This window comes from Mytilus galloprovincialis, chromosome 11, assembly GCF_965363235.1.
Source record: "Mytilus galloprovincialis chromosome 11, xbMytGall1.hap1.1, whole genome shotgun sequence".
NCBI lineage: Eukaryota > Metazoa > Mollusca > Bivalvia > Mytilida > Mytilidae > Mytilus > Mytilus galloprovincialis.
In genome coordinates, this window is record NC_134848.1 from 60,529,257 (window position 1) to 60,555,552 (window position 26,296).

Sequence of the window (26,296 nt, forward strand, 5' to 3'; positions counted from 1 at the left end):
AGAAGTGTAACATTATAACATATAATTATCTGTATTCTCCTAAAGAAAACAAAGAATTATCAAAGATCTGTCAACAGCATCAAAGTTTTGAATGAAGGCCATAAACATGACTAATACTAATTTACAAATTGAATAGCCGGTGATGAAATATGAACAAATGAGTGACAATGTGTAATACAAATTTAAAAAAAACAATAATAGCCACAATTGAACTTATTGTAGTTTTTATATTGATGTTTTGAAGCGTATAAATGCATTGTTTCCTTTTCGAAAGTACTTACAATGTGGAATTTGTATTATGATACAAAAATCAACATATCAATGCCAATAAGTTCAAATCAAATAAGGAAGAATTAAATTTAAAAAAACAAATGTAGTAAAAGGATTGTAAAGATTCAAACGCCGATATTTATAAAGTTAGTTCGTCGTACCTTCTGACCAAGTGCCTCTCTAAATATTCAATGAGAAGTCCTATTTGAATTGAGTTTATCGACCAGTTTGGAACCGTGTAATGAACTACCTATATTGAACAAGGTATGCACTCTTTGAATTAATTTGTGGTTCTGTGTACGTTTTTTTCTCACTTAATTCAAAAAGTGGTATCTCATTTCAATTGCTGCAGTGCAAGTCGCCTAATTGATGATTTTCAGAGACCATTTTTTTAAAGGTATTCGAGTTACAGAAGTTCAAACAGGCAGCAAAATGATAAATTGTTAAATCAGATTGATTTCTCATAAAACAATGCAAAAATGATAATTAACATTATTTGTAACATAGAAAAAACAAAATCTCTTGCGTGAAATGAAACAGAAATAAACCTCATTTAAAATACAAGACCGATCATAGTGTTCGGCAGTACTGTGTTTCTAACTTATCAAAACAGTTCAAATTCAAATCAAGATTAAAAATCGAAATAACTGTGCTAAATAATAGCTATATCAAAAATATCATAACTTCAAAGTAAATTAAGAAGAAGTCTATAAAAACTGCAAAAAGTCAAACGTTATCTACAAATGGAATGCGTTAAAACAAATGTCATATTCCTGACTCGGTACAGAGCAACACACACAGACATGACCCACCTGCACCAGGAACACAAACTTATACAATGGAATGTATGCACACCTATTCTCGTCAAAAATGGTATGAACAATGCAATGAAATAACAAACATTAATAAAATACTCTTTTAAGTATTCAATTTAGTATGTTTTGGTTTTCTTGTGCTGTGATTCACAGTTCGTTAATGCCTTCATCATTTTCATATATAAGCTTCTTTAAAGGGGCACTAGCTACGAGATACATAAAACAATTAAATTATGATTTTTTTGTTCAATGAAAGTGAAATTATAGTGAAATAATAATTCACTAATAGCAGCCAGTATGGTTTAATGTTGTAAAAATAAAATAAGAAACATTATAAACGATGATGAATTATTCACTTGCAATTGAATAATTCGACCTCATTGAATCCGTATGCATGTGAACTTCAATTTTACCCATTAGGTAGTGATGAAATATGCATGATTGATGCGTGTTAGACTATAAAAAGAAAAGAATGTCAACATTGAAAGTGAAACAAATGTAAATCATTCGATTGACCGATTCGATCCACAAAACATCATTCTTATACAGGTAAAACCGAAAATTAACTTAATTTTAAACCTGAAAATTGAAATCAAACAGACATAGAAAATGTAAATCGCTTGTTTTAGACTTTTTGTAATTTGGATAAATGTTTTACACTGTTATAAATCTAATATGAACATTTGAGTCAAATCGGTGAACATGAATTTGACAGCTAGTGCCAATTTAACTTTCAATCTGGCGAATTCGAAATAATATTTATTATATTTGGTCTGTCTTTATTACAGGTAATTCTTAAAATGAGAATATACATCCTTTTTGTGTTTGCGCTTGGTTTCCTAAATATAAGCAAAGGTTATGTAATGCAGAAAGAATGCCACAAGAATTGTAAATGCACAATTAGGCGTTCAAAGAAACGTGAAGCTGTTTGTAATGGAAGAGGTTTGCATTACATTCCACAATTTCCAGATCAGATAATTTCTGTTATAATGAGTGGAACAAATTTGACGAATATTGAAAAAAATGGATTCAAGAATTTGACCTATATTAGACTGAAAGAATTAACATTAGATAACAATCTTATTACGTTTATTCATGAAGATGCTTTTGTCAATTTGAAATTTCTGGATAGTTTGCGTATTTTTCAAGAAACAAATCTAGAGGTGAATGTAATAAAGGTATCCGTTGGGAAAATGAAAACAAGGAATCTCCGATCTTTATATTTTCAGAATAACAACTGGCCTTTCCTTCCAGTCGATATGTTTACAAGTTTTTCATACAGTGAAATACGAACTGTTAGAATTAATGGTAACAGTTTTTCTAAACTAAAGAGTGCGACATTTTCACCATTAAAAAAGTTGCAAAAGCTGTTTTTGAATAAAAATGAGATTGAACATATTGATTTAAAAGGCATTTCGAAGGATTTAGTAGATTTGCGTTTGAATGAAAATCTTCTCTCAAAGGTTCCGGAATGGTGTACGAAGGATAGCCGAGTTGTCAGTTTAGTCAACAAATTAGAAAGTTTAGATTTAAGCGATAATAACATTGGGGACATTAGAATAAAAGCTTTTCTATGTTTGCCAAATTTGAAGAAGCTTTTACTCAATAGAATACCAATGAGGAGAATTCGGACAAATATATTCGCATTCCTCCCAGTTTTGTATTCTTTACAACTCTCGAAAATAGGGTTTCCTTTGCAAAAAATAGACGATTATGCGTTCAATAGTTCATCTCTTTCAAGTCTGCATATGGATGTTGCAAATTTCCATTTCGACCGGAATGAGTTTAATCCACAGACTATTTTTTCCTTGTCACCAAATCTAAGTTTTCTAAACTTAGACCATAATTTTTTCCCTAGAAACGAAACAAAGATGCAACAAATATTTTCACCTTTAGTAAGGCTGAAAAATTTAATAATATCCTCAACCAGTCTTTTTATTCTTCCAAAAAATGTTTTTCCGTTCTTAAAATCACTCGAAATATTGACCCTAAGCTCAAACAGATTGTCAGATTGGAATGATGGTAGTGAAATATTTCGGAATATGACGTCTCTTAGGAACCTCAACATGAAAGATAATTTCATCAAAATTATAAATAAAAAAACATTCCCTGCAGACGTACTCAGATCTTTAAAAGTTCTGGATTTGAGCTATAATTCGTTTGTATGCACTTGTGATCAACTATGGTTTACAGAATGGATTAAAACAACTAAAGTAAAGCTTCTCAGTTATCCAACGCTATATAAATGTAGGTCACCACCAGCGCTTGATGGAACGTTACTTCAAAAGTATGTTAACTCGTCTAAGGAGTGTCCTCCATGGAATCCTATTTATACAATGGTGATAATCTTGTTATTGTCTGTTGCGGTATTAGCTGTGATATTTGCGATAATAATAAAGTGTCAAACAAACATTAAAAATTATTTATACCTATGGAGAATCAATTACAACAGAAGAAAAGGTTATCTCCCCTTGCAAGATGCAGATGATTTCGAATATCATGCATTTGTTGTATATTGTGATGCAGATCGGCATTGGGTTCATCACAAGTTTCTAAAGAAACTAGAACAAGATGAAGGAATGAAACTTTGCATTCATCATAGAGATTTTGAAATCGGGGAATCAATTACTGCAAACATCAATAACTATCTAGAGAAATCATGGAAAGTGGTTGTTATTTTATCAAATGATTTTGCGAAAAGTGAATGGTGTCAATGGGAGGTTGATGTTGTTCAAGAGAGAAGACGACGGCATGGAAGGGATGTGTTTTTATTGATTATGCTTAAAAATATTGATTCTAAACATATGACGAATCAACTCAGAGCCCTTCTAGACAGTGCATCAAGTCTGAAATATCCAATGGGCGTAGGCGAAGAACTGTTCTGGACGGCAGCAGTAGAAACACTAAGAAAGCCATTGGGGCATCCACCGACAGCACTGTTATGATAACTGTAATAAATTTAAACATGAAATTTTAGAAAATGGTTCACAACTGTGTTAAACTGTTATTTCTTAATATGAGCATTTAAAAAAGTATTTGATAGTTATTGGATTAACGATTAAATTCAAATGCATTATGTATATGTGTCATTGGTTATGAAGATTTCTTCATGAAATAATATTCATTGAAATGGTAAATAAAAACATGTATAATTACAAATATATCTTTTATTAAACAATGTATTTAAAACAAAAATGAAATAAGCTTTATTATTTTCCATACGGTGACCCATTGTTGCTAACTTCTATGTCAATCGGAGGACTTACCTTGTTTGTGTTGGATACATAAGCTTCACAAATTTCCGTACAAACAAGGTACATTGCCGGCTCACCTGCATGTTCGACTAAAAAAATTGTCCATTAATTGAACACAAAATTCTGTCCGTAGTGAAAGAGGGTCTTCAGAAATACGGTGAAACTGTTTACTTGCGTAGTGGTATTAACCATATGTGGATTCTCAAAAACTCTAAAGAACTTCTGGATAATTTTAAATCTCGATCTTTTTTCTGAAATTAGTTCTGTCAAAAAAATTTCAACTCTGTATATCACCATTCCCCATGAGAAATTGAAAAATCGTCTAAAAGAAATAATCCACAATGCATTCAACATAAAAATGGTAGCATACGCTATAAATTTATTACTTTGGGATACCATAAGGCATATTTTGTAAATAGTGAACAAAAAGGTAAAACATGTTACACCGAGGAACAAGTGATCAGTATGCTGGAGTTTCTGATTGACAATATATTTGTTGAATTTGGAGGTAGACTTTTTCAACAAATTGTCGGCATTTCTATGGGAACGAACTATGCGCCTCTTCTTGACGACCTCTTTTTATTTTGATATGAGTCGGAGTTCCTTCAGACACTTGTCAAAAACAAGTGTATAAGATCAAGGAAGCCAGGTCATTTAATTTCACATTCAGATATAATGATGATGTTCTTTCCATTAACAATCCGAACTTTTATGATTGGGTTCCATTAATATATTCCCCAGAACTAGAAACAACAGACACGGCTTCCTCCGCCTAATTTTTAGACTTATACCTCGAATTTCACATACACGGTCATCTCAGTACTAGAATCTATGACAAACGAGACAATTTTAATTTTGAAATTATCAATTTCCCCCACCTTAGTAGCAATATATCAACTTCACCTGCATATGGGATATACATTTCCCAACTTGTTCGGTATTCAGGAGCTTGCAGCTCATACTAAGACTTTGTTAAACGTCACCAGTGTCTGAGCAGAAAGTTAATGAACCAGGAGTATGTCAAAGAACGTCTCGTTCTTTTTCTAAAAAAGTTCATCGGAAGATACCAAGACCTTGTTGATAACTTCACAAATAATACACGATGGTCTTGAAGTATAGATTATGTGTACTGACGTTGTTTATCATCGTAATAACGTGTTATAGTATTTCTTTATTTGTTTTTTTAATATTAATTTTACTGATTAGTCTATTTTTGGAGATATCCATTTGACGTGACTCTGTACTTATACATCCCGTCATTGTGTTATTGTGCTATGGTACATTTTTGTATTCTTGTCTTTCATGTTTGCTGATATGCTTTGTCTATATGCCTTTTTGTGTTTCTTTGTTACATACCACTTGGCTCTGTACTTATACATCCCGTCATTGTGTTATTGTGCTATGGTAAATTTTTGTATTCTTGTCTTTCATTTTTGCTAAAGTGCTTTGTCTATATGCCTTTTTGTGTTTCTTTGTTACATATGACGTGGCTCTGTACTTTTTTTTACTGATTTTGCCGTTTGATTAGGGACTTTCCGTTTTGGGTTTTTTTCGGAGTTTGGTATTTTTGTGATTTAACTTTTTTGCAATCTTACAACATCTTCTTCTGTCCCCCGCGTAACGCGTTGCGGAGGACATGGAAATACCGGGCGTCCGTGTGTCTGTCCGTCCGGTCTTGTGAGCGCTCTCACAGGTACAATTCTTGCCAGATTTGTATAAAACTTTTACTACAGGTTAATATCAGCAATATCTCGGACAAGTTCTGTAATAGCGGACAATCGACTTTTCTGAAAAGAATTATGCCCCTTTGAATTATAAAGTATGTGCAACGCGGGGGACATTGGAACTCTGTGCTTTTATTGATATTTTTTAAAGCATTCGAAGAATATTCTATTAATATTTCCAAGTCGCGTTGAGCTACACGTTGATGCTACATAATGTTAAATTGATCTTTGATGATTCTTTTGACAGTTGATAATTTAGATCTATTTTATAATTTCTGTTTTCCTATTTCATGTTTTAACAAATACCAGTTAATCGTTTGTTTATCTTCCGGTCCCTGCAGCCAAATTTATTTCATTTTAATTTATCTAAAAAAATTTCAAACCTTTCATCCGGTCGTTCTACCGTACACAACCTAAATATTGCATTAATTATTCATTTGTTTTCGTCTTTAATATGCATACTATATTTACCGTCAGACGTAAGGCAAGCAAAAATCAATCAAATAATGTATATTATCAAGTTCTATATCATTAGGAGAATAGATGTTTACTTTTAAATAATAACAAAAAATCTACTTGTTGCATATTTGTAACAATATTTCGTTGGGAATTGTTTTATTGATACAACGAAATCGGTATCGACCGTTTTAATATTACAAAAGAATAATCCATTTTCTTTCCACGTACGGATATCATTTTTAAAATAAAAGCCGCTTTCACGCGATTAAAGTTAGAGACAAAACCAATGAGAAAACGTAATGCATACAGTAAACCATATGAGTCTCTGGATGCATAAGATAGTTAATCATTTTAATTTCATGAGACTGTTGTCTCATATACCTGCATGACTAACCGTTAAAAAAGGCGGATGATACCAATGAAACATTAAAAACTTAAACAGAAGAAAAACTGACTATCCCATGAAAAAAAAAAACCCAAAAAAAACAACCAAAAAAGTCATCAATACTCTGTATAAAACTACAAACTGACCAACACGAGCCCCACCAAAAACCGGGATGAACTCTGGAGCTCCGGAAGGTGAGCAATTTCTGCTTCACATGTGGCACCGGTCATCTTGATGGTGTAAGTAAAAATCAACCCATGATAAGTTTGTAAGTTGTAAGTTGTATACATGAATGTCAGACAGCAACGGATTTGTCGTATAAGGGAATTACATTCACAAAGAAAAAAACGGAATATTAAATTTTAATTTCTCGACCGACGCAATTTATATACATGTATAGCTTTAAAGTTGATTATTCGTTTGAAAGACATGCTCTTACATTTATAACTTGAGAGTTTTTCCTACGAGATAAGTGTGTACATGTACATTTGTTCCGGTGAATATTTGTTTTATTAGTAAAAGTACCCTTTTTAAAAACCTGTTGTATTGCAGGGTATGGTGCTCGTTCTATGTCGATGCAATATAACGTGTCTGCGTGCTTGTTGTATGTGCCCTTCTATTTTATAATGGTTTTGGTATTTGCTGCTTATAATAGAACTGCATATTCATAATTGTTGTCTTTGGTTAATTGTTGATTATTTAGTACACAATATGAGCACATTTTATATTGTTCTATTCTTTACAATCAACATGTTTGTTTTTATATTCGTTCATACATATTTCTAACATTCATTACTCTATCTCTTTCTCCTCATTGTTTGAATCGTTAATAATATGTACATTGTGAATTCAACCAAATAAAAAATCAGTTCGACATCCAATATCGTAACAGTTGTTTTCCAAAACCTCCTCAATAAAAAGACAACTCAAAATATCCTGCAATTTTGTAATTTAGTTAAGTTGATTAATATAATGAATATTGATATACAAAAAGTAATGTCCTGTCAAAATATGGAACAAGTTAACAAACTAAAGACTTGGATTAAGAATATTACAAGTAAATTTTATTCAGAACTACTGGAAAATAAAATTAACAGTTTGAACGAAAATAGCAAACTTTTTCTTTACAAAAATATTAAAGTCAAACAAGACCAAGAATTTTATCTAAAATATCACAATTTTGAAACTAGACGTTTATTTACAAAAATTTGAATTAGTGACCATAATTTGCTCATTGAGAAGGGCAGATATCTAAAAATACCTCGAGACAATAGAACATGTCCAACTTGTAAAACCTTAGAAGACGAAAATCACTTTCTCCTCCACTGTCAAATTAATAATGTTTTACGTATAAAACTTTTTAGTGACAGGGCAATAGATAATCCTATGTTTTCAAATCTATCTGATACTGAAAAACTAGTAGTCCTACTAAATCTTTCTAATATAAACCAAGTGAAAAAACAGGTTCCTTTAGAGCTGAGGACAGGGGACTCTTAGTTAGTTCTACTTGTATATATATAGATATGTGTGTGTTCAACTCAGTTATTTTATTGTTGTTGTTACTTTTGTTTATGTCACACGTATAATGTTACGTATATGACAAATAAAGATTATTATTAAGAATTTTTAGAACCAGAAAACAAAAACATGACAAAAGCATAAAAACAACAAAATCATGGTGTCGAGCTTTTCTACTGTTTTGTAGCTAGTACAAAATATTTTACTATTTCAGACGTCGTGTGAACTTAAAATGTATCCAACAAATAAAAAAATCTGGCATGGTTATTTTGATTCATCATTTCCATATTTGGTCGTTGCATTTTATGATAGTGGACTCCTTTGTAGTATTGGTGACATAGATGATCCCATTCATTTTTTTAAGGTTCATCATCCAAAATGAATGAATAAATTTTATTATTTATTTGACGTACCATATTGTCATCTGGACATGGGATGGACATGAACGGATGATTCAATTTTGATATTATTTGATAATTTATAATTTTGTAATTGTTACTTTATCAAATTGGGAAAGTGACTGTTATGACCATTTATGTAATATGTTTTTTTCTATTTCTTGAATTCGAGAAACACAACTTAGATTTTGGTATTGATAGTATAATATTCTGTCTTAATCAACACAAAACATCGGCCCAATAGTTTGAAGGCACTCTTGCTGCATGACAGTCCCAACTTTACACACAATTTGTCTTGCCTATGTGTTTAGTACCTATCCATGTAACGTTTGTTTTGTCTAAGTTTATTTCAATCTATGAACAAATTTAAGTATAGTAATTTGTTATCATTATCAGCTTATCTCATCATGTATTGATAAATATCTCGTTTTCGTGTTATTGCATCATTTTATTATACTTATTTTATAATTCTGTTTCACTTATACATTTTGGAGTAATTAAAATTGGTATATGTATTTTGAAAGATGTTTTTAGAATATTCATAAGGTATTTTGTCTTCTCACAATATATCAGATAGCCTTTAATAATTCACTTTCATTACTGTATTTAATAATGATAAAATGTATATGATGATTCACAGAAGAAATAAATATAAAAATGTTATTCATAATCAATATTTGAATTCATACATATTAATCAATGAAATGCTTTATATAACTGTGTTTAATATAAACAAGTCTTATCTCTGGAATCAAAGAGAGACTAAGAATACTACAGGGACAATTGATGTGTTAGGGACGCAGAAATTTCTAATATGAATTGACATTTGATTTGTTTTTGATTTTAAACATATTTTATTCATTAAGATATGAAAAGGATTGAGCAACAGGCACAGCCTATAAAAGCTCTCTCCGTATTACATGTACAAGGTATAATTCAATTGACATTTGACTCTGAAGACCTATGATATATGTTAAGTGTGAGCATAAATCAAACTGAATCTATCATGTCTAAAAGCAAGTTGTCTTGAATTTAAACATAACTAGATTAATTGCAGTTATCAAATGAATTTGTGGTGTGCAGCATTTGTTTTAAAACTTTAAAACTTATCTTATTTACATAGATTTATTCGTTGTATCAGACATGCAAGGATATGTTATCGCTTCGATATGTAGCTTCCTATTTCAAAATGCGGTGTCGGCTGTTGGAAATTATCAGACGAGAGCAGAATACTTTAGAGTAGAAAAGAATAAGAAAATCAAGTCAGTGAATCTCACAGCCATAGGGAGAATGTCTCAGAGTCAATGTGCAGTATTTTGTTTGACTTTCAGTGACAAATGTTGTGAGATTACTTATATAAATTCGACTCAAGAGTGTAAACTTGATCAGTCCGGATGCTGTCATACGAATTTTGACAATGTTTCAGGTTCAAACATCCTACATACCAGTCGTAAATATGTCGGTAAGTCTAATCTTCACCTAAAATTTACTTATAATTAAAGGCAATGGAAAGATGTTCATAATAGGGGAAGTCTAGGATACCCTGATATATTTCCATTTATTTATGTGTTTACGTCTGGCCATTGCATCAGATGACAATTTAATAGAGAGAGTCAACAGTCCGATTTGCTTTCTTCCTTTCTTCTTTAGAAAGGTAGAAGGAGCATGTTAAAGTAACCACGTTATATTTATATTGAATAGACACTAGTTCACGCTTGTTCTTGAGAGTGTCAACTGTTTTTCTTTCAAACTTATGTTAATTTTTTAACTTTAAGCATGATTTAAACGAGCTATTTGTTGCCAATTTCTCATATATACTCACAGCGTTTGAACTTGTAGTGGGGTTAGATTTTCGCAAAGTTCAGGGCTTTTTTCTTTGTCTTTGAGTTTGTTTACTTGCGTTTAGTTTGTTTTGTGTCATAAATGTAAGCACAATATCTTTTCTTTTCTTTTTTTAAAATTCAAAAGATGAACAATTACCTGATAGCAACTGAATATGAAAAGTCTTTCTAATATACTTAAACTATGCTTCAAACATGTCAAATATTAAACATAAGTCCATTAGACTGCAATATGATTGTGTGCATTATAATTATGTGGAAGACAATTTTGATACAGTATTGTTCTGGAAGTCTATCTCGTTCATTTTGTTGATAAATACTCAACATTTGTTTAATTAAACTTGCACTTATGATCATGATCCATAATGAATTATATATCAATTGGTCACGACATAAAGTTGCAACCTTTAAGTAAAAATATAAAGCTGGTGCAATCTTTATAAAGATCGGAAGACATTTTTTTTAAATAACCGTAATAAACCTGATAATACACTGAAGGATAACACGCTTTACTTTGTAAGGGGTTGTTTTTATCAATATTTGTTTTAAGTACGTAGGATTTGTGTCAGTTGCTTTTAAAATCTTTTGGAAGTTTCGTTCTTTTTCATTGATACATATGATTACATTTGTTTAATACGTAAGAATTTGCAATAATAGGTTTGAAATATTATTGACGAGAAAAAATGTATATACTGCTGCTAGTCAAGAACTTTTTGCGGAAGAGTATTTTTTACTATTTCAGGCTATAATAAGATATTGTCTGTAACAAATGGTGGATATTTTGGTAATTGGGCAAATGAAGAATTTTGTAGAAAAGGTCATTATGCTGTTGGTTACAGAATGAAAGTATGTATACTTCTATGATAATCGTTTAATAATTATCATTAAAACGTAAGAGTTAAGACTATTTAACTTCTACAATCAGATACCAACTACACGTGACTATCTTTACTTTATACTAAAACATTGTAAAAATCGTAACAAAATCGTTACAAAATTTATCGTCAAAATAAAATAACTATTTAGTTAATTGTGCGAGCAGTAAATGTAAACCAAGTTAACATCAAATCGTCTATAAAAGGTGAAATAACAAAAATACCAAACTCCCAGGAAAATTCAAAACGGAAAGTCCCTTATCGAATGGCAAAATCATAAGCTGAAACACAACAATCGAATGGAAAAAAATGACATATTCCTGACTTGGTACATGTATTTCCTTATGCAGACACTGGTGGAATAAACCTGTATTTCTATTTGTATCCATCTCATGAGTTAAGCTTTTTTATATGATTTCTATAGTTTGTTCTTATGTTGTACTGTTACACCACTGTCCCAGGTTAGATAGAGGGTTGGGCGCCCGCTAACATGTTTAACGCCGCCACATTCTGTATGTGGCTGTCCCAAGTCAGGAGCCTGTAATTCAGTGGTTGTCTTCTGTTTCTGTGTAACATATTTGTTTTTTTGTTCTTTATTTGCACATAAATTACATGAATTAGGCCGTAAGTTTCTAGTATAAATTGTTTTACATTTGTCATTTCGGGGACTTTTATAGCTGACTATGTGGTATGGGCTTTGCTCATTGTTGAAGGCCGTACGGTGACCTATAGTTGTTAATTTCTGTGTCATTTAGTCTTTTTTGAAGAGTTGTCTCATTGGTAATCATACACATTTTTTTTTATATAATACGTTAACATCACATATTTTAGAATCTCCTTGCTGATTACATGTAGTGTCCCATACCATTATGTCAATTCATAAGTCATTCTCCACATTGATGCAGGGGCTTTCCCCAGATGTGCACTTAAACATGCACACACATACCTTATTTTGATTCAATAATATAAATTATATGTGTAAAAGTATTTCTCACCGGGTGTCACAAGTATTTCGACCAATTCAATGGCAATCTAAAATTATTAAAATCTGAAGTTAAAAAAAACCTCAAAATATCATCAAAGAGAGCAAAGAAATCAGTCAATAAAGAAGTATCAATATCTAATTGAGTATAAGTACAAAGCCACGTGCCACAGCTTACAAAGTGTCTTTAACTCATTTAAAGTTCACAATACACCAAGTCCAGTCCACCAGCAGGGGAAAGAAGAAATATTAGAAGTGACTAAATACAACAACCTAATCACAAGGTTCCAAAAAATATGAATAAATATCAGTAAGTCAAATCAGAAGATCATACAATACATGTTTGTAATTAATCGTTTAAGGATGTACTTTATGAATTTTTGTCAGATGTTCAAACTCCATTGGTTTTTCTTCTACGATACAGGGTAAAATGTTTTGCTACATAATACCCATGTTTTTTCATAAAAGAATTGAATATCCCATAAAAGGTATTTTACCAAAATTGAAACAGATTCTAGATTACTTTTCTTTCGATTTTAGGCCCAAATAATACCAAGGCAAATATAAGGCAAAAGTCCGAGGCAGCCTTTTCCCATCATTTAAAAAAAAAAATCTCTCAAACTAATGCTATTCTGACTTATAGCATCAATTTTAAATTCTAGAATTATTTAATTTTACCTAAGTACACCCTTAATGTATGCATTTCACTGACATTTCATTTCAAAAATATTGTGATGAGATATATTCCAGCAGTAGTCTTAAAGTGATGTGGATTCTTAAAAATTCTAAAGATCTACTGCTAAATCTTAGATCTAAATTTCTGCAATTTTGCAGCATCATTAAAACTTTTGATTTGTCTACGCTTTACACTACTATTCCCCATGCTCAATTAAAAGATCGACTTCAACATCCATTAAACAGAGCTTTCTATAAAAAGGGAAATCGTAGATACAAATTTTTTGTTTTTGGTTATAATAATTCTACTTTTGTGAAGAGCCACACTGATTCTACCCATAACATATACTGAAGAGATGATATTATCAAAATGCTGGACTTTTTGATTGACAACATATTTGTTAAGTTTGGAGGATTGATATTTCAACAGACAGTCGGTATTACAGACAGTACTAATTGTGCATCTCTACTGGCTGATTTGTTTTTGTACTCGTATGTAGCAGAATTCATTCAAAACCTTCTAAAAGACATACAGAAAAAGCACCTTGTGAAATTCTTTAATTTCACTTTCAGATATATTGATGATGTCCTCTCACTGAATAACCCGTATTTCAGCCAATACTTACATCTCATATATCCAAGTGAACTTAAAAATTAAGGATACTACTGATACTAGGAGGACTGCTTCATACCTTGATCGTTTACTCAATATTGACACAGATAGACGACTTCACACTAAAATCTATGACAAACGGGACGATTTTAACTTCCCAATTATCAACTTCCCATTTCTCAACAGTAACATACCCTTTGCCCCATCGTATGGTGTTTACATATCTCAGTTCATACGTTATACTTGTGCATGTTCAAACTATACGGACTTCATATACAGGAGTGTGCTCCAACAGAGTTATGAAGAGGAAAGATTAAAATTAACACTCCGTAAATGTTATGGACACCATCACGAATTGGTTAATCTAATGATGTTTCTTTGTCTAAACTAACTAACGACATTTTTACCACGTCTTAGATTGTGGTTTATCATCTACGTCGTCTGGTCTTCTAACTACCAAACATGACATATTCCCAAATATGACTGTTTTGCTGAGTGTAAAGTCGCATTGATATAAGACGTGTCTCGGTATTTGTTCATCCAACATTCATGTATTTAGTTATGATGTTCCATATGTAGTTATTGTTGGATGTTGTTTAATGTCTTATCGTTTATGGTTTTAATTCTATTTTTCTTTTTCTTTATGTATGTAAAAGTAAAGATATTAATCATCTAGATCATTTATATGATTTTTAGGTTAAAAGTAACTATATGCACATGATTCATTTGTGAAAAACCATGGTTTTAAAATACAAATAATGACACCATTACTAACACAATTTTATATTAATATTCTTGTAATGGTTAGAAAAAACATCAAATAACACCATTACAAACTTAATCCCAATTTCCTATTGTAATTTTAGAAATTTACCTGTGACGTCACTTTTTGTGGCGTTGATACATTCGTGTGACGCATAGTTCATTATTCTGTTGTGCTGTAATTGTGTTTTGTCACAAATTAATCTTAGATGTTCGTTGTTATTCTGTGGTTTACATGGTGAAATGGACTATTATATTAATTTTTAATGTATTTCTCTGTCCTGAATGTACTTGTATTTATTTGTACTTTATTCCTGTCACGTAATGTTGTTTTTATCGGTATTGTTAACATTGCTATATAAGCGGGAGGTTCGACACGCCATTTTTTCTTAAAATGTCCTGAACCAGGTCAGGAATATGGCAATTGTTATCACATAGTCCGTGTTTATGTATGTTGGCGTTTTTTTAGCAGTCCAGTGTTTGTGGTTTTATAAATTGACCATAAACCCACTTATTCATGGTATGGTATCAATATTTCTGACCTGACACTACGTACTTTTTATTGCTTAATTCATTAGAATTTAATATGCAATGTTTCGGGTTCTTTCGGGAATAATCCCAGGTAAACCCTCATCAGAGGTCGACCTTTATATATTTATTTCGTATCTAGTATCATAGATAGATGTGTGTCTGTTTCATAACAGTTTTTTTCAAATTTACTACACGTGCATATAGGTCTACGTTGTAGCTAGTCTTTTTACAGACTAAAGAAACTGACCAAGTAGATCAGCACCTTTGGTTAATTATTCATATATATAATGAAAAGACTTATTGTCTTTATTCACGTGATCTAATCTATCATAAATCTACACGAGATCTAATAGAGATAGTAGTTATCAGTGCTATACTGTGGAATTCAACAGCAGACTGTCGTGTATGTTTTAACACCTATTTGATAATATACAAATGTCTCCATGTTTAACAATTGAAGTGGTTTGTGTAGATACCATGTCGGGTCTATACATGAATATAACAGGAACCATTCGGTTTTCCTTGTATGTGATCGCTTGAAGATAAACGGCATCACGTCTTTTTACATCTGTTTCACAGATTGTATACTGAAGCCTCCCGTGGTGGGGTATTGTGAATCAATGTCTTTGGCTTAATGATTAATTATCATGTTGCCAATATTCTTATTGTTTTTTAAACCACTATCTGGTTTGGATTTAGATAGTTTTTTTTTTTTTTTTTTTTTTGTTATCTATCTTTTGGCAGTCGGATCTTTCCGGTTTATATACCAACATTTTTGTTAATACCGTGTTAAGATATTCAAAAATATTTCAGTCATTTGTTTTCTAATCTTTGGTTTCTTTGAGAGTTTCTATATGCATCTATGCTAACTTAGTCTAACTGTTTCGTTAGGGTGAAATGTGCAAGACATGTATACTTTAGAACGTATATATACGCTTTTCTCTTTAGTACATGTTGCTATTGTTTCTAAGAATTCTCGTACCTTCCGAAGGAATGAAAACAGTGTACTATTTCAAATAGTTGTTCACTTTGTTCACTTTCTTCATTAAATTTATTAAATCCATCAATTCTCATTCTTAAGTGGAATTTAATATTATTCTTATAGCATATTTCTCTGTTTTATGTCTATAATTATGGTCAAAATTAGCAGTATCAGATATTTCCAGGGAGGCAACTCTGCCCATTGAAACGCCAACGATCTGTTGCTAGTATAATAGTATAACTTTCGTTGTTCATTGACAATCATATTTATTTGTTATTAGTTTCTATGTAACCTTAAACGGCTTGACATACTAATTAGTATCGATATTAGTTGCTTAACGTCTAGTTGCCAATATTTCATGTATGTTTAGGACTATGATATAGTAATGACAAGGTTGTTTGCTAGTATAATAGTATAACTTCCATAGTTCATTGACAATCATATTTGTTTTAGTCAGTTTCCATGCTACCTTCTATGGTTTGACATGATACAGCGATGAATAATTATTGTTGACTGCTTAACATCCAGTGGCAAATATTTCATGTATGTTTAGGACTATATAAGATATAGTATAATGACATAAGGTTGTTTGCTAGTATAATAGTATAACTTCCATAGTTCATTGACAATCATATTTGTTTTAGTTAGTTTCCATGCTACCTTGTCAGGTTTGACATGATACAGCGATGAATTATTGGCTGTTTGTTGATTAACATCCAGTGGCACGTATTTCATGTATGTTTTGGACTATGATATAGTAATGACATAGGGTGTTTGCTAGTATAATAGTATAACTTCTATAGTTCATTTGCAATCATATTTGTTTTAGTCAGTTTCCATGCTACCTTGTAAGGTTTGACATGATACAGCGATGAATTATTGATTGTTTGTTGCTTACATCCAGTGGCAAATATTTCATGTATGTTTAGGACTATGATATAGTAGTGCTATAAGGTTGTTTGCTAGTATAATAGTATAACTTCCATAGTTCATTGACAATCATATTTGTTTTAGTCAGTTTCCATGCTACCTTGTAAGGTTTGACATGATACAGCGATGAACTATTGATTGTTGGTTGCTAAACATCCAGTGGCAAATATTTCATATATGTTTAGGACTATGATATAGTAATAACATAAAGTTGTTTGCTAGTATACTATAGTATAACTTCAATAGTTCATTGACAATCATATTTGTTTTAGTCAGTTTCCATGCTACCTTGTAAGGTTTGACATGATACAGTGATGAATTATTGGTTTGTTTGTTGCTTAACATCCAGTTGCAAGTATTTCATGTATGTTTTGGACTATGATATAGTAAAGACATAAGGTTGTTTGCTAGTATAATAGTATAACTTCCATAGTTCATTGACAATCGTATTTGTTTAGTCAGTTTCCATGCTACCTTGTAAGGTTTGACATGATACAGCGATAAATTATTGATTGTTGGTTGCTTAACATCTAGTAGCAAATAGTTCATGTATGTTTAGGACTATAATATAGTAATCACATAAGGTTGTTTGCTAGTATAATAGTATAACTTCCATAGTTCATTGACAATCATATTTGTTTTAGTCAGTTTCAATGCTACCTTGTAAGGTTTGACATGATACATCGATGAATTATTGATTGTTTGTTGCTTTATATCCAGTTGCAAGTATTTCATGTATGTTTTGGACTATGATATAGTAGTGCCATAAGGTTGTTTGCTAGTATAATAGTTTAACTTCCATAGTTCATTGACAATCATAATTGTTTTAGTTTCCATGCTACCTTGTAAGGTTTGACATGATACAGCGATGAATTATTGATTGTTGGTTGCTAAACATCCAGTGGCAGATATTTCATGTATGTTTAGGACTCTGATATAGTAATGACATAAGGTTGTTTGCTAGTATAATAGTATAACTTCCATAGTTCATTGACAATCATATTTGTTTTAGTCAGTTTCCATGCTACCTTGGTCAGGTTTGACATGATACAGCGATGAATTATTGGCTGTTTGTTGATTAACATCCAGTGGCAAGTATTTCATGTAGGTTTTGGACTATGATATAGTAATGACATAGGGTTGTTTGCTAGTATTATAGTATAACTTCCATAGTTCATCGACAATCATATTTGTTTTAGTCAGTTTTCATGCTACCTTGTAAGGTTTGACATGATACAGCGATGAATTATCTTCATTAGTGGTGACAGGATCATAAATTAAATATCACATTAGTCATTGGTGCATTATATTGTCCTATATTGTGTGACAATATTATTTTCACCTCCCGTTTCAATGAAACGGGATTATTATCATTTAAATAATTATTAAATAATAAATATGATTCAACATTGTTTATATGTTCTATATATACATTTTATTTTTGTATTATATAATTTTATTTTTGTATTATATAATTTTATTTTATTTTTGTATTCTATTATTTTTATTTTTATTTCAGTTCATTCTGTATACATCGATATATTAAGTTATTCACTTTACATATATATTAGATTTCTATTATTTGTATCTTATGGTATATGTAGATTGTTTACGATGTACAATATTATAAACATATACAAAGATGCATACTATTGCATTGTGCATATAGTATAGTGTCGTACGTAGTTTCTCGATCAGAAATACGTCGTACCATAGCATAAATAAGGATCAAAAATTCTATAATGAAATAGAACCTGATTCAACGGGTGAGATCACAACAAGTGAAAAATTCACCGTATCAAATAGTTTTATAAATTGACCATAAACCCACTTATTCATGGTATGGTATCAATATTTCTGACCTGACACTACGTACTTTTTATTGCTTAATTCATTAGAATTTAATATGCAATGTTTCGGGTTCTTTCGGGAATAATCCCAGGTAAACCCTCATCAGAGGTCGACCTTTATATATTTATTTCGTATCTAGTATCATAGATAGATGTGTGTCTGTTTCATAACAGTTTTTTTCAAATTTACTACACGTGCATATAGGTCTACGTTGTAGCTAGTCTTTTTACAGACTAAAGAAACTGACCAAGTAGATCAGCACCTTTGGTTAATTATTCATATATATAATGAAAAGACTTATTGTCTTTATTCACGTGATCTAATCTATCATAAATCTACACGAGATCTAATAGAGATAGTAGTTATCAGTGCTATACTGTGGAATTCAACAGCAGACTGTCGTGTATGTTTTAACACCTATTTGATAATATACAAATGTCTCCATGTTTAACAATTGAAGTGGTTTGTGTAGATACCATGTCGGGTCTATACATGAATATAACAGGAACCATTCGGTTTTCCTTGTATGTGATCGCTTGAAGATAAACGGCATCACGTCTTTTTACATCTGTTTCACAGATTGTATACTGAAGCCTCCCGTGGTGGGGTATTGTGAATCAATGTCTTTGGCTTAATGATTAATTATCATGTTGCCAATATTCTTATTGTTTTTTAAACCACTATCTGGTTTGGATTTAGATAGTTTTTTTTTTTTTTTGTTATCTATCTTTTGGCAGTCGGATCTTTCCGGTTTATATACCAACATTTTTGTTAATACCGTGTTAAGATATTCAAAAATATTTCAGTCATTTGTTTTCTAATCTTTGGTTTCTTTGAGAGTTTCTATATGCATCTATGCTAACTTAGTCTAACTGTTTCGTTAGGGTGAAATGTGCAAGACATGTATACTTTAGAACGTATATATACGATATGAGTCTGTAAAAAGACTAGCTACAACGTAGACCTATATGCACGTGTAGTAAATTTGAAAAAAACTGTTATGAAACAGACACACATCTATCTATGATACTAGATACGAAATAAATATATAAAGGTCGACCTCTGATGAGGGTTTACCTGGGATTATTCCCGAAAGAACCCGAAACATTGCATATTAAATTCTAATGAATTAAGCAATAAAAAGTACGTAGTGTCAGGTCAGAAATATTGATACCATACCATGAATAAGTGGGTTTATGGTCAATTTATAAAACTATTTGAGTCTGTAAAAAGACTAGCTACAACGTAGACCTATATGCACGTGTAGTAAATTTGAAAAAAACTGTTATGAAACAGACACACATCTATCTATGATACTAGATACGAAATAAATATATAAAGGTCGACCTCTGATGAGGGTTTACCTGGGATTATTCCCGAAAGAACCCGAAACATTGCATATTAAATTCTAATGAATTAAGCAATAAAAAGTACGTAGTGTCAGGTCAGAAATATTGATACCATACCATGAATAAGTGGGTTTATGGTCAATTTATAAAACTGTTCCGTTTTGTTTCCTCTTATACTATCAAGTGTTTCCCTCAGTTTTGGTTTATGACCCGCATTTGTTTCAGTTAAATAGATTTATGACTATTGAATAGCGGTATACTGCTATTGCCTTTATTTACAGATCGAAGGACCACATTTAACAGATAAGACAGAACTGAATGACATAGAAATTATCTGTGGGAGTAGAGGGAGTGATCGTTGTGGTGACACGGCAAGTTCTGGTCAGCAGGTATGGGGAAATTGGACAGGGGAAGCACTTTGTCCGGCTAAGACATTTCTTACCTCATTTTCTCTACAAGTAGAGAAATACAATGTAAGTTGATTAAATCTAAAAATGTAACAAATATTTTCTCGATTTAAGCTATTAGAAATCTAAACGGATTTTATTATCAATGATATACTAAAAATTCTTGCAAAACAAACCACATGTTTGTTGTGTTCAAATCTCCTTTGCAAGTTTAATTAATTAAGTCCATTACAAAATGTCTGTATGGATGTACAGATAATTTGCAATATGAAATATGCATTGAACTGAAATTTTGAAATTCTAAGCTAGGTGATGAGTTGTTAATGTTTTTATTTTTGTCCTTGTACTTTGATATCTATATAATAATGTTTCTGATTTCAAGAAATATTACAAGGGGACAATATTTCGTATTTCCTATTCCAAAAGATTTTTTTATGGGGACTTAAACAGACTAGCACTTTTGATCTATAAACATTACTCGGTGTCCGTCATTCATGCAATAAAGAATCTAAGTGAAATCGAATATGTTAAAATTACCTGTGTTTGATTTTGAATTTTTGAATTTTTAAACTTTTCTGTTAAACAAAATAAAAAAAACAATTGTAATGCCAGAGGTAGATATTGTTCTTTTAATCGCGAGTTTTTTTTCTGTAACATTTAACATTTAATATCATGTATAATTTTAACATACTGAAAATTATGTAACTTTCATACATTTACTACCTTAGTAAAGTTAAAACATTGATGTAAAAACATCAGGGTAAGAATTAAAGAAACTGGTCAATCCTAAACCTTGGTATGCCATTGTAGATTTTAGATGGTTATCATTGTTTCATTTGATATTCATTAAGCCCAGTTACCAGGGTTTGGATATTGGCATGATGCCGATGATACATTTTAACAGTATAATTTCTTATCATAATTAATGAAATTGTACTAAAACTGATGTTATGTAAATGTACTAAAGCTAATGTTATGCGATTGTACTAAATTAATGCCACAATTGCTTAAGACAAAATTGACCTTAGATTCAGCTGTTCTGTTTTGAATTTTTGCAGTTTTCATCTATCTAGTTTCACTTAGCATAGATGCAAGGATAAACATGTTGTACGCGTTCGTCTACAACAAACTCACCAGAGACGCTCGAACCAAAAAAAGTTAAAAAGGCGAAATTAAGTACGAAGCTGAAAATTCGAAAGATTTTGCCAAATGCAGCTAAGATAATATTCATAGGGTAGATAATCTTAGTATTTTGAAAATTTCAAATTATTTATATTTTTAGCCCTGGAGATTCTTAATTTCGATCGTACCAAGTAAGGTTTTTTTACAAACTCGTTTCGTGTTCTTGTAAAAATGTAACATATGTTGATATGCCGAATGGATATTTACGCATACTGTAAACAAACTAATATTTGCGAAAATAAATCGTCTTATGTACATATATAAGTTACAAATCTCTACCAGAGACCAAATAACATAGAGGTAAACAGCTATATGTCATCGTACGGCCTTGAAAATGAACAAAACCCATACCGCATAGTATGTGCATGAGCCAGCCAAGTATATATAATCTAAATAATTCATTCACAAAATATTTTCCGATTTCCAGAAATAATATTGCTTGAGCCGTTCTTTGTCCTCTATAACCTTTACAAAGATCTAACAGGTATAAGCATGATAAGTGTGATTTATCCGTTTCTTTTGGTTTTGGGGTAAAATCTCATTTCCATCTTTTGGAAAACACGATGAGGCCGACACCTTGTCAAAATGATAACAAAAGGGAAGAGGGTGTAGGTTATATCCCAGGGACAAATAACCTTAGCTGTATTTGGCTTAACCTATCGCAATATTGGGTCCTCAATTAAAGCTCTTTAACTTTTAACTTCATTTGACATTTATTCTACCAACTGGGAGATATACATGTTTATTTCATCTGTTGGCGCGCTGATTGAAAACGAAAGATTACGTTATATTCTCTCAACCAGTGTAACATGTTTATAGAGACAAAATAATTACCAGAATATTATACATGTACGTTTTCTCATCTATATTTCAAACATAGCTTCATTTTACCACAGTTGGCCTGAAGGTCCTATACTTGGCTAGCTCAGGCACATACTATGCGGTATAGGTTTTGCTCATTTTCAAGGCCGTACGGTGACCTGTAGCTGTTTACTTTTATGTCATTTGGTCTCTGGTAAAGATTTATAAACTTATTGTGTACACATTTAAACCCGATGCATTTGGTTGCACCTGTCCTAAGTTAGAACTTTGATGTTCAGTGGTTGTCTTTTGTGGTTCATAAGTGTTTTTCGTTTCTCGATTTTTTTATATAGATTAGACCGTTGGTTTAACACTAGTAATGTTTTGGGTTTTTTATAGCTTGGTGTTCGGTGTTAGCTAAGGCTCCATGTTGAAGGCCGTACTTTGACCTTTAACAAATTGCCACTTGGATGGAGAGTTGTTTCATTGGCACTCATACCACATTTTCTTATATATATGTGCTATACATTTTATATGATGTTGTTCATTTTTTCCCTGTTTCCGTTTATCACAATCATACAGTCGTACTTTGAAATTGGTTTTATTGGATTCGACCTTATTTATTTGAAGTTCATTGTTTAAGTACAGTTCTATAATTAAGGTTGCAAATTATTGGACACACAGAGCAAATTAGTGTGAGTTTGATTTTCTACAGAATAGTCATATAGAAGATACATTTCAAAAATTGATTAATTAGACTTTTGCATATTCTACTCAGGTTCATAGTGTTTTAATATCCTTAAATCTTCTGTATTTTTCGCTTATCAAAACTTTAGTTTTGTATTTAATTAAAAGTTCACAAACCATATCTCATGCACTGGTATATTTTTTTTAATTTTCCGAAACTATATAAAATGGATGACACTGCCAACTATATGCTTTTTTAAGTAACGGTTGATGACAACAGTTTACATATGCGTCACACCAAATTCATAAATTTATACTAAGTTGAATGAACTCAGAACATGTTTATTTTGTTTATGTTTGGTAGGCTACAAAAGACAGTACAGGTGCCAACTACGTCAGGTTCAGATGCAGATCTTTTAAAGATAATTTGTTTGACTTTGACCTAAGCTTTCCTCCCGGGTATGGCAAATATGGGGCTTACGGTGCACGGAGTGACGCTTGTCCAGTGAACAGTGCCATATGTGGTTTAAAGACTAAAATACAAGCTGTCCAAGGAGCGGGATTCGACGATACCGCACTTAATGATGTTAAATTCTTCTGTTGTGAATAAACATGATAAAGAACTGTAACTACTTAAGCAAAATGTACAACAATTAAAAACTTTCGGTGCTTTTGAATTAAGTAAACTAGGGAAATTTAGAATGTAATAAGTTATTTATTTTACTTGAAACAAAAGTGCAATCTTTACAGTTTCTAAATTACATTATTTTACTTTATGTAGCAAACTGTATTGTATATTTCATTTCAATTTCTATTTGTTGTTGGACTAAATATTAGTGGCATTAGACGCAGACATTGGGATTTTGTTCCTAAACCCACCGTTGTCTTTTTCATCATCATAAGCATAACCTTTATATATTGCACTAAACAATTTTTACAAAGTTCGATTCTAACGTCATTGGCACTCGTTTCTCTTATCCCACTCCATCAAGGAATGAAACGTTTTGATCGTGGTGGCATCATTTTGTCGGTCAACACTTTGACCACAACTTCTACCTGACATATTATTTGATTTCAATGATAGTTTAAAATAGACGTATAACACATCGTTTCGGATGGAGATGAATCTAAGCATCAGCGCTTCGGACTTGCGCAATTTATGAAGTGACTTTTTGTTTAACTCGTTATGGCAGTATTCTTTGCGCATGCCTTTGTCCAAGTGGTATTTGGGGTTTCCCGTTGACTTAAAAAATAAGATTTTGGACCATATTCACAAATGAACCTATTTTATGTCCGCAATACTACATTGTAGTTTTCTCATTTCCTTCGAATATTCGTCGAATAGAAATGCACTTAGAGACTAAATGTTTGGTAATTTTGGAATAAACGTGCTGATAAATATAATTTTTTTTCTAGATTTTAACTGAGCTCAACTCTGAGAGATCACTTGTATTAAAAAATTCATCACATCAAACCGAGTTATACAAATCAAAGCTAAGACAACCTTAAATCATGTATCTTATCATTGGACAGCAGCTCGCGACTTTATTAAGCCATCTGTAAAGTTTATAAACGTGACAATTTCATAATTATTTTTCGTATAATGTTTATACTTGTAATTTGTATTGTATATTTCTTGTTGTTTGCTTGGCCCATATGAGTGTACTTTGCAAATAAAATTATTATTATTATGCTTTGACTCACACCATATTGAAAGATCAAAATGATAAACTATACTGCTGTTATTAAATCTTGTTTCTAAACAACCTTATTTCGGTTATATGTTCTAAAATTATCTTTCGTGTTTCTTGTTTTGCCAAACTCTTCTTGTTGTCATATGAGTAAGGTTGCCTTCATACACTTGTCAAACACGTGACGATCAAAGAAGCACGATCCTTTGATTTGACAATCAGATGAAATGATGATGTTTTTTCTTTTAAAAAATCCAAACATTTCTTATTGGGTTCAATTACTAGATCCTTCAGAACTAGAAGTTAAAGTAATAACCGACAAGGCTTCATCCGCTTCATTTTTAGACGTATACCTCGAATTTGACATCAGCGGTGATCGCAGCACAAACGAGTCGCTTTAAATTTGGAAATTATCAATTTCTCCCACCGTAGCAGTAATATATCAACTTTACAATCATATCAGATATACATTTCCGTACTTATTCGGTATTCAAGAGCTGGCACCAGTTACTCAGATAATCGAATTATTTTATATCAGACTAAGTCCTTGAAAACGCAAGCATTGAATTATATGGTATTATGATTCAGGTTACTAGTATATTGACTGATTTTTTTTTGTAAACTATTCTATATACCTTCTATCATTCTACTGATCGCAAAACATCAGATTGATTTCTCAAAAATCTTTGTTATCCATCTACAAGTTTACTTACGTGTTTTCCCTAGTCGGGAGCTGTGTCTTTGTTTCTTAATGGGTGATTTTTGTTTGCTGCTTTTTTCTTTTTTCTTTTTGGTAATTTGGTAATAATGACATATCGTGAAAATGTCTTTTGCATTGAATCTCCACTTGTGAAGACGGGGCTCTTTATGTCTTGACAAAAGTACAAATGTTTGTCTATTTTTTGAAGATTATACATTGGCCTCTCGATGTCTTTTTGATTTTGATGTCGCTACGTTGTTTTTATTATCGACATATATCAAGCATATTCGTTTATTGCTATGAGAAAGTATTTCCATAAACTTAGAAATATGAGAAACACAGTTTTATTGCAAAATATTTTTTTCTTATGAAAAAACGAAAAACTACGACACTTAAAACAACATATAAAACTAGAAGACTGAGTACCAATAAGCTCATCAAGAAACCAGGTTGATCTCAGGTGCTACCTATTTACAACGCTTGAAAGCTAAAAGATCGGGATCAAAATAATGTGACAGCTTCATCTGTTGTTGCTCGAATCAATGAACGCGTGTGTTATGTCCTCCGTATTCTGGAATTAAAAATTCAATAAATTCATTTCAATTCAATAAAAT

General features: G+C 31.5%; 2 protein-coding genes across 2 annotated transcripts; both read left to right on the top strand.

The window, feature by feature from the left end:
* The first annotated feature begins 1,948 nt into the window (after nt 1-1,948).
* LOC143050845 (toll-like receptor 2) lies at nt 1,949-4,269 on the top strand. Its single transcript, XM_076223952.1, has one exon. It carries the CDS (start codon nt 1,949-1,951, stop codon nt 4,028-4,030), a length of 2,082 nt encoding a protein of 693 aa, XP_076080067.1. The 3' UTR covers nt 4,031-4,269.
* A 5,786-nt stretch (nt 4,270-10,055) lies between these two features.
* Nucleotides 10,056-24,957, top strand: LOC143051280 (vitelline membrane outer layer protein 1 homolog). Its single transcript, XM_076224234.1, has 4 exons — nt 10,056-10,285; nt 11,407-11,510; nt 20,496-20,687; nt 23,656-24,957. Exons 1-4 carry the CDS (start codon nt 10,114-10,116, stop codon nt 23,899-23,901), a joined length of 714 nt encoding a protein of 237 aa, XP_076080349.1. The 5' UTR covers nt 10,056-10,113; the 3' UTR covers nt 23,902-24,957.
* Nucleotides 24,958-26,296: the final 1,339 nt, after the last annotated feature.